The sequence below is a fragment of the Cariama cristata genome, unplaced genomic scaffold, assembly GCF_000690535.1.
Source record: "Cariama cristata isolate BGI_N322 unplaced genomic scaffold, ASM69053v1 scaffold16793, whole genome shotgun sequence".
Classification (NCBI taxonomy): Eukaryota; Metazoa; Chordata; class Aves; order Cariamiformes; family Cariamidae; genus Cariama; species Cariama cristata.
In genome coordinates, this window is record NW_009610332.1 from 47,228 (window position 1) to 57,288 (window position 10,061).

The 10,061-nt window shown below is 38.3% G+C and overlaps 1 protein-coding gene across 1 annotated transcript in view; it reads right to left on the bottom strand.

The window, feature by feature from the left end:
• The window catches only part of MSH3 (mutS homolog 3), a 112,913-nt gene that overhangs the window by 46,133 nt on the left and 56,719 nt on the right, over nucleotides 1-10,061 (bottom strand). Inside the window, exon 13 of the mRNA XM_009697857.1 lies at nucleotides 5,094-5,226. Coding sequence (XP_009696159.1) covers nucleotides 5,094-5,226 — 133 coding nt within the window. The remainder of the gene's footprint in view (nucleotides 1-5,093; nucleotides 5,227-10,061) is intronic.

Below are 10,061 nucleotides of genomic sequence, written 5' to 3' on the forward strand. Positions count from 1 at the left end.
AAAGCACAAAGCAAAGGTCTGAAAGACTAAACAAATGATAAATCCAAGCTTGGACTTAAAGTAAAATACAGTATGACTGACTGCATCACCATCATCAACCTTGACGCAGATAAAGGATAAAATTCTGCAAGATTCCTTGACTGTAAAATGTACTCAAGGAGGCAAAGGCTGAAGCCCTGCCACATGAAATTGCAAAGTAGGTCCCCGATAGGGGGAATGAATGTCTAGAACAATGTCTAGAAAGGAAGAATGAGCAAATATGGACACTAAAAAAAAATACATCAGTTGAACAGGCGTTTTGGGTTTTGTTGTTTTGTTTTGGGTTTTTGTAATTGTTCTTTTAAAAAAGGATCCACATAGGGACTTAATTGGGACACTATCCATATGAGGGTAGGAAAAGAAAACACTTTTAAGAATACACAAGAACACCTGTCTGAGGTGTTCTTCAGTAAAGGTGCTGAGGCTGGTGAAGGCGGGCCTCCAATAAGGGGAGGAAACTAGATTTCAGGGCAGTGTCACCTATAAAAGAATCAGGGGGGTCAGGGGTGGGAAACAACCTTGGTCATGTACAAAAGACACTGTAAACAACCCTGAAAGTTATCACGAGATTTCTCAAAGGATGCTTAATGAATATGCTGAAGCTTCTCACAGTAACTCTTATAGCGTACACATCCTAATAATCATCTAATGAGTTAAAACCTGTTTGATTCTACTGTGAGCTGCCGTCTACAGTCCCTTTGGAGAATGGGAAATTCAGCATGCTTTACTGCAAACAACTTTGTTAAACACAGTGTTCCCAAGAAAGAAGGTGAACTTACCCCTTCTGTGCTTATTCAGAGTATTACTGTTTCCCCTGGCTTGATTTTAGTAACACTGCAGGACTTCGCATGTAAAATTTAATGGCTCCACTGAAGAAATGATTTACTAATCAAACAGATAACTTGGAACAGATACATAAAAATAACTCCAAAAAGCTGGGCTCTATTAAAATGGGATGGTTTCCATTTAATTCCTAAGTAACCTTACAAAAGATATATAACTGTTACAAAGTAGAAGCTTTTAAAATACAGTAAAAATGGTTTACATAAAGCAGGACTAATAGTCTTGCATTCATGGAAGATTCTCACCAGCTTATTCAATGCTATTTTTGAAGTCTTAGTTTTGAAACGCCATCAATGATAGCTACAGCTTCTCTGGCACTAGAAAAATAACCTCAGAGTTGACAGTGATGCCAAACAATAGTTTCAACCAGCAGTTTATCAAACTGTACTGAAAATAGTATGGTTGCTACTGAGCAGAATGCATGAAAGATCACAGCAGTATGCTAGATCTAACACCCTTTCAACAACACTGAAAGCAATTTAACCTTGTTTGCATTAGTGAAACTGTTTCCAGCAGATCTAAAAGGGAGCCACAGAGACCCACAGCTGACAGCCATTGACCAATCCAAGTTAAAAGCATTTCAAATAAAAAAGTTGAAATGCAGCATACATTTACCACTCCTTTCAAACTGCAATACCTAACTTTATGTTTTTAGTACAGTTAGCATACTATTTTTGGTTTGGGAAAAATAAAGTATTTCATTTTAAGGTTACTATGTCCCCTTATTATGACATTATTTATATTAATCAGCTTAGCCGGGAACAATCTGCTCAAATCAGCGTTTGGTATTGCAAATCTAAAAATATCTGTGATGCAAATTCTTTAAAAGATTAAAAGTATAGTATATGCAAAATGTCCATACTGCTATCAGAAGAAAAAATGTAAAAAAATAAGGTACATCTTAGCTGAAGTCAACAATACATTATGCTATGGGGAGAATTTATTTTAAACATTCTGTAAAAACAGTAACTAATTTGCTGGGTATATATAACAGGTATTGATTTAATAAGAGAAAAAAAATCTGAAATATAAAAATTTTCTCTGAATCTTCTGAAAAAAATCAGATCATCTTCAATGAAATATCAAACATATGTTCCAGGGAAGGGCACGTTTTCAGCATCATTCTGGTTGACAAGTTTATGTGAAAGATTTTAACGACATAGCATCCAGTTGAGCAGCACCCTTCTCTGAAGAGTCTGAGCACGATGGTGAAGTAGTGAAGTATTCACTGGAAAACTGAAAGGCAATTCCCATAAGGAGGCTGTAGGCAGCCAAGCAGCAAATACCCACCGTGTAGCAACTGCCTGCTTTATTTTGCACAGGTGAGCAGCCTTGTAAGTGGGCAGCAAAGTTTTAGAAACTGATTCAGAACTGCAGAGGTTTTCCCAACTGCAGCAGCTTGTGAGGAATTCTGAATGAGGGAGAGCCTATGGTTGAAGTTAGAAGCAGAACAGACTGAGATGACATTTTACTACATGCCCTGGTAAGGGTTGATTATTGACTGCACTCCTTGTGTAGGAGTTCAGTGAAACAGCTTCACTTCAGTCTGTTCTGTAAATTCAATGACCATTTGTTATGATGATTTCTGTTCAGTCTGGTGACTGAGCTTTAGTCAAAAAATAATGTTTATTGAGCACAGGGTACATATAAGATAAACATTTATGGCTTGAGCCTGTATAAATATTTATCTTCTGAAACACAGTCCATGAAACCCGGCATGAAAACAGCAAGCAACATCAGGATGGCCCTGTAGGTCACACTTCTAAAAGTACTGATGGCATATTTACTCTGTACTGGTTTTTGGATCTATTCAAGCATAAGTCTCCAACCACTCTCTTGCCATTCTGCAAGGCAAGGCTAAGCAATCATCTCTTCAACTGAGACCAAAAAAGCAGGGTCCTGCCATTCATATTTCCCATTGTCCTGAGATGCAGATCACAAAAGGAAATGCATGTGGCCTAAATTTTGTTCTAGTATTTGGTGGCACTCTCCAGGGGCTAGAAGGCATTGCTGAACTGGTTACGTAAAACATTGAGCCAATACGTCTTTCCAGCAAGATCTAATTCTGCATCAGCTCCAGGCACTATTTAGACAAAACTCTTGACAATTCCCTGTCTCTCCTTTTGAAATCAACTTCTGAATGCTACCAAGAAGTCTTCAAACAGTTCATCTCCATCCATCCTTCTCTTGCCATAGAGAAGGGTGAGGCCATTCTGCTGTTGACAGCACTTCTGCCTGGCAAGGTGTCAGGTGCTGGAGCTGCAGGAACTGAGAAAAACAACCAGTTCTTATATTAATTCCACTCTCCATAGCAACAGTAGCATTACTTTTGTCTCCTTAACCATTCCCATAGTCTTTTTTTCAGGCTGGGGAAAACTCTGAGCTGGTAATATGACCTCCAAGGTAGTACCTAATTCCCACTACAAGGATGCTGTTCTAATTCCGGATTGCTCGTACCTGGAGGTGGATCAGCAATGGGTTTTTGTGGTTTGGGCTAATGGGAATGAGGGGAAGGTCAGATTAACAACTGCCAATTTAAATGGTGCTACCAGATAAGAATCATTAGCAGACTTATTGAAAACCAAAAAATTAACAGTCAGACCAGGAAAATATACAATGATGTTATTTACCAGGAGAGTTCCCATAAGCACGTTTTGCATTGCAAAGTCAGTTCCAAAAGAAAGCATTGTCTGTCTAGACTGCAGAATCTGTTTCCCAGAGTCTGCTTTTCAAAACAGATCCTGTCTTTCAGTGACTCTGTCATCTCCTCAAAGTCCTAAAGACCTTCAGGTGTTACTCAGTGCTTTGGGTACTCTCCACAGTGTTCTGCAATTGATGACAAACTAGATTTTTACCAAGGGAAGCTAATTCAAAGGAAAACTGTATACTTGGAGCTTTGCCCCTCATTTACCCTTCTTAAGGATTCCGCTGGAGCACTTCCTTTCTGCAACTTCTTTCCAGCATCTGATTCACTAAAAATGCGTATCTCCACACTACAGTGGCTGTTGTTAAGACAAACTACACTGTCACCTCCTAACAAAAAACACATGAAAATCCAGGGTCTCTGAATGGTTCCACCTGAATGCCAGCTTTAAAGCTGAGAAGGGTAAGCAGTCCTACAAGAAGGGATACGTGAAGAAACAGATAGTCTAGCACACACACACACAAAAAAAAAAAAGAAAAAAGAAAAGAAGAGAAGCACAGGATAGCAGTGAAGGATTGACAGGATGTTGTGAAATACAGGTGTATCCCTACAAACCTTATTACCTATCACTCAACCTGAAATGAGTTAAACCATTAAAAAGTGAATTATCTAATTCCTGGACAGTTGTTTCAAAAAACAATTGTATCATGTGGATACAGTACATTTTAGAGGATGGGGAAGTTGGTGCGCTCCTTTTCTTCATAAACTTCATTGTGGCTGGACCTCTGTATCCACTCATTGAAATATGCAAGTCTTTCCATGTACCTAACGTTGCAACACATTAGGGCTTTAAAAATTATACAAGAACTGAGTTTCAGATTTTCAAAGAGGAAAACTTTGTGCTGTGCCACACAAGGAAATTACAACTTTGCTCTCCTTCTACCCACCTATTCCTTTATCTAAAACAAACTGTCAAAATCTCTAAATATAACAGTGAAATAAAAGAACACGAAGTACTGCATAGGTGCTATTAGCACATTAATCTGCTTCAACTAAGAATTGTCAGTGTCTCATTACAAGTAATTCTTATTAAAATTTTGAAGTGAGATCCAAATTCCAGAATTTATAAACAAATTAACATTCATTTGAAAACAGCTAACTACAGCCAAGTAGTTTTACTTGCAAGTGTGATTTTAGACAAGCATACAGAATGCAATGCTTTGTTTTAAAGACAAATAATTTATGGCACAAGGACCTATTGCACCATCCCATCTCACTGAATCCAGGCACTAAATCATGAGTACCACACATGTTTTTCCTGTTAGCATTACAATTACATATTCTAGAACCCTACACAGACCTTCTTCTATCAGCGTATCACTGGTAACAAATAAGATATTACAATAAGGCAGAAATAACTTTTACAAACTTGCATCCCTTTATGATGTCAGCGTCAGTCTTGCTATGAAGAAAATATTTTCAAACACACACACAAAAAAATTGGAAGTACATTAAGATAGAATGACGCCATTTATAAAATAATAAATTAGGGTAATTATGGTTATACCTTTTTGTGAAAAACACTGCAGAGGCCTCTCTCTATATCTGGCAGCTTATAAAGAAGATTTCGAATCTGACCAAACACAGTGGATTCTGACAGTAGAATTTCAGACACAGCATCAAGCCGGGCATTTATTTCACTGTAAAAGAATAATCATAAGATCAATAAATAAAACGTGTGTTTCTCTGAGGGGAAGGCACATACCTAGTGAACTTTTTCTTTTGGTTTGTTTTGATCTTTTTTTTTTTTTTAAACTTTGACTAAGGCCACATTCTCATGAGTAGGTAAGTAGAAGAATTAAGAAATGCAGAGAATCTTGGGCTTTCATTCAAGATACAAGCAAGATCCTGGATACAAGCTTATTATCCCCTCGCTATGCTCAAAACAGTCAAATACACACTTCAGTGCCCATTTCTACATGTTCTTCTAGTCGTACATAACATGAGTAACACTGCATCCTGAATATCCAGCTCTAAATTTGCAGACAAGTACCTGGGGGGAGAGGCAAGGCGACTTTTGAACTGTATGTAGTATACTTTATTCCAACAGAGTATAGATATTGGTTACCATTTTCCCCCTCTACTTTTGATCCAGATCAGCAATTGGTAATTACATGAATCAGAACCATGTTGGGTTTTTGGCTTCTTCTCCCTGTCCTCCCCCAACCTGTAACATTAATCTCTGTATTTCAGGACTGATGTCAATCACTGAGGAAACACTTTTTATGTGAAGAAACAATTCTGTACTTATTTGCACCTTCCTTAGAATCATATTTTTACAGCCACTGTCAGAAAAGATCTTTAAAATGGACAACATACTGTCAAGGTTCACCTCAATCTACACTGCTGCTAACAGCACAGCTACAACTTCCAATATATCCGTGAACTGGCTGTAGACTGCAGAGCTAACGTAAACTCCATTTCTTCTTTTTTGCAGCCAAATTGCCTCATCGCTGCTTTCTAGGAAAAGACTGAGACTAGGGGTACACAGGCATATCCAAAATATACAGGCTAGGAATTTATCTTCGGGAGCTGGTGAGCCAAAGCACCGTCAGCGCATGCAGCCGAAAGGAAACAGAGCAAAAGGTAGCTAGCTTGCTGTAAGACAGCAGTGACAGATACGTGTCAAAGCTGAATAACACAATTTCTCTGAATGTAGCTTTTCTGTGTTCAGGCTTGCTCTCTGAGGTAACCGTGTGCTCTACAAAACAGAGTCAACTAGGTGAAAGTTGTGCTAAGATTTGCTGAGGTTTCACAACAAAAACATCTGTTCCAGATCATATGTTTCCCCAGAGTCCCCTACCAACATGACACTGGGCTGCAGGTACCAGCATGCTGAAAGGCTTTAGCTGGCATTCAGAAAGTTTCTGGCAAGTAAGGCTAAATCTGAAATATAATGTTCCAAGAAACTTTAAAAATCAAGACTCCTAGTGCTTATTTTAAAATCCTTGTGTTTTCTCCCAGGGTGACAACCAGGCCTTATCACAACATTCTCCTTCAGAGACAAGAAAGTTCAAAAATCCCCACATTACTATCTGTGTGTCCATCCATCCTTGCAGGTTAAGAAGAAAGCAGTCTTTTGATACCGACACTTCATACACCAGCCAAACGTGTGCAAGACAAATACAGCCCAGCCCACGTCTGTTCTCATGGACCAGCAAGATGCTTAGAGCTCAGACAGTACAGAGGGATGAAAAGTAAGGATGCAATCAAAATGTAAGATTTCGGTGAAGACTGCTTGTCTTGCCCATGGCTTTTACTGAAGAACTGCTGTGTCACTTGCCACTGTAGCTGCTAACAAATAGTATCCATGAGGAAATCGATTAAATTAGGCACCTCTACAGGTTGCAGACATTACAACAGACTGGCAGTTAGAGGCCTCTGGCCCTGAAGACAGCTAAATCCAAGAGTCCTTGAAATTGTATTACACCGCATGTGAAAGGGAGAACATCTTGACTAGATGTGCACTTGGATACACATAAATCTAATGGCATTTAAGTGCCAGGATTTCTTCAGTGACATACTGCTTTATACTAGAACACCATCCCCTTATCTGCCACAAATGACACATTCATTCCCAGAGCCGCCTTGCAGTACATTTGCAGTACAAGATTTGCAGCGCCCCACCTGCGCCCATCTGCCTGGAGTGCAGGTAGATGGACTCCTCCAGAGCCACCGTAAGAACTGGGGACAGAGTCTCTGCTGTCTAGACCCCAGGCACCTTGGGAACTCCCTGTGTTATGTCTGAACTGGACAGCAGACTCTCTGATCACACTACAGCACTCAAAATATCCCACTATCCTAAAAGACTGCTTTTTCCCAGCCCTGAGGAAAACAGAAATGTCAGACTTTGCAGGCTCTGCTTAGAGCCTTGTTGCAGGTCACGAGAATACCTTTTTCTTCCCCACCACGGTACCACTCCTCCAGCAATGCCAAACACACAAAATTAAACATTTCTCCTGTTCCTCTGGGCAGTCAGGCAGCCTGCAAACAACAGCAGCAGACAGCAGCTACTGTCAGTGCAACTGCTCAGACCTACAAGGACTGTTTTCAGCACAGAACACATCCAAGCTTTAAATCCGATCTTTAAGAGCCACAATCACGTATCTGGTGTAGGCTGGCAGGGTTACTTTAAGTTACGCAACCAAATAACCAAAGAGCAAGCTGTTGGCATCCACAGAGTGTATTCAAGACAGCAGAGATTTAAGCTTCATACATCAATCACTGAGGTGCTCTAAACTACAGCTGGATAATGGAGAGGAAATTGAGAAGTGTTAATATCAGTGACAAAGCAATAAAATACCCTGGGTATAGAGCTTTGAAGCTAGCAAACAGTTACACTGAAATTCTGAAAGGTAAGTATCATCAGCCACAATTACATTTTCATGGAGAAATGTACTGGAGACCCTAGAACACTCCTCTGCACGATGGAGTACCGAACTGTTAAACACGTATACCTTAAAGAAGAAAATAATCTATATTTTTATTATAAAAAGCACATGTAAGCAGCAGAATTCTGTTCCAGAACACTGTTAACTTAAACAGCATGATTGTATCTATGTGGCCAATTGCAAACATATAGTAATATGTAAAATAGATGCAGATATTCAAAAAAGTCGTCCCTTCAAAGCTTAATCTGCACTTTAATCATCCTCACATATGGCTATGTTACTGTAGCTCCAGTAATCTAAAACTAAGCATCCATACAGTTTTTCTGCTTTAATCCTACAACTAAAAAAGGGTCAGGAAAATGGCGTCCAGTATCAAATGACCCATTTTTTCCACCTATAAACAAAACATAATGGGATTCCTACTTCAAAAGCCAGAAAGTACAGTGAAGAATTATGTAAAACTCCATGTGTACGAGGAAAGAAGGACAGGGAAGAGATATGATAAGAACAGCCAGATGATTAATTACAAAGTATACAGTATAAAATATTAATTTCAAAGTATAAAAATATTTTAAATATTTATACTTAAACTCATAAACATTTTGTTGAGCACCAATACATTACACTGATCAGTTGTTAAACCACCCCAAAAGAAATTTGTTCTGCGCTGCACAGTTATTCGGCATATTTGATGTACAGTTTTGGGTTTCTAATCTCTGCATGATCTGGAAAAAAATTCCACCACTGGAAAATTTGAATCTAACGTTATATAAAGAATCTCAACAGCTTATGCTAGGAAACTGTCTCACATTTTATAAACTGGCTACTACTTCAACCTCTATTTAAGTGCAATATTCGCCTACCCTTTCCCATCTACATAAACCATGTCAGCAATCTGAGTTTTATCCAATTGTCCAAACAATCTTCTGTGAAACGATGTAATATAAGTCAGTTGACTAAGACCAATACACTTCTGTACTCTCTACCTAAAAATAACATCATTAATACAATACTAAAATCACTTTGTGATGTATTTAAACATAACAAAATGTAACAGAATTTTTTATTCTAGTCATTTAAAAGAACTACTTGAAATTAAATCATGAGATACTCCCTTGTATACTCTCCTGCCAGATATGTGAACAATACAGAAAATTAGAAAATATGAAAATATTTGAATCCTGAACTAAAAATTATTTTGACAAAGCACAAGGCTGCAGATACGAATGCACTGCGCTGAATTAACATCTGAACATCTTAATCTAAATAAGATTGCTAGTTCCTAGTGTGCTAACTGCTGATCTTCCTCACAGTGAAGCCAACCTAACATTTTTAGATGTGATAGTATATCATTACATCTAAGCAGAGTGAAATTGATAAAGTAACTGCTATATAAGAACCACAGAAAATTTCCGGTCATGTAAGGTTTTATTTTTATAGAAGGTAAACACACACAAATTTATCAAAAATCTCTTCACTTATGACAAATGCACAAAGTATAGGTTCATTCATCATGGTAAGGACATAGCTCAAGTACAGTGAATGTATAAAATTGAAATTCATTTTATTAAATCTGTTTAGAGACCACAGTGATATGTAAAATATCAGCCACAAGAATTCAACACCTGAAAAAACACAATGAAAGGTATGAAACAACAAACTCTGCTTTCCACGAACTATATTATCTAGATCAAATCCTAGCAGCCTCCTGTCTAACTACAGCATTTCAAAGAAAAAAAATGTATTACTTAAACACTGTGAAAACGCAAGATATACATCGATATCAATTGTGCCTGAGGAAGACCCTGAACTGCAAATTGCTGAAAGCTGGGAGAGTGCTCTGGGGAGGTAACATTACCCCATTGCCCGGTTCCCGTACTGGGCTCTGATACTGGCTACTTTCAAACACAGGACAATGTGAAGGCTATTCTGACTTCTCTTGCTTGATGTTTTGTCTCACACATTTTGCTTTTTTCTTGACCTTCCTTTGCAACACAGTTTACAAATGAAGACTTTATATGAGCTGATTAAGTTAAAGACCATGTTAAATAGTACAGAGTATTTTCTGCTTTAGACCACACTCT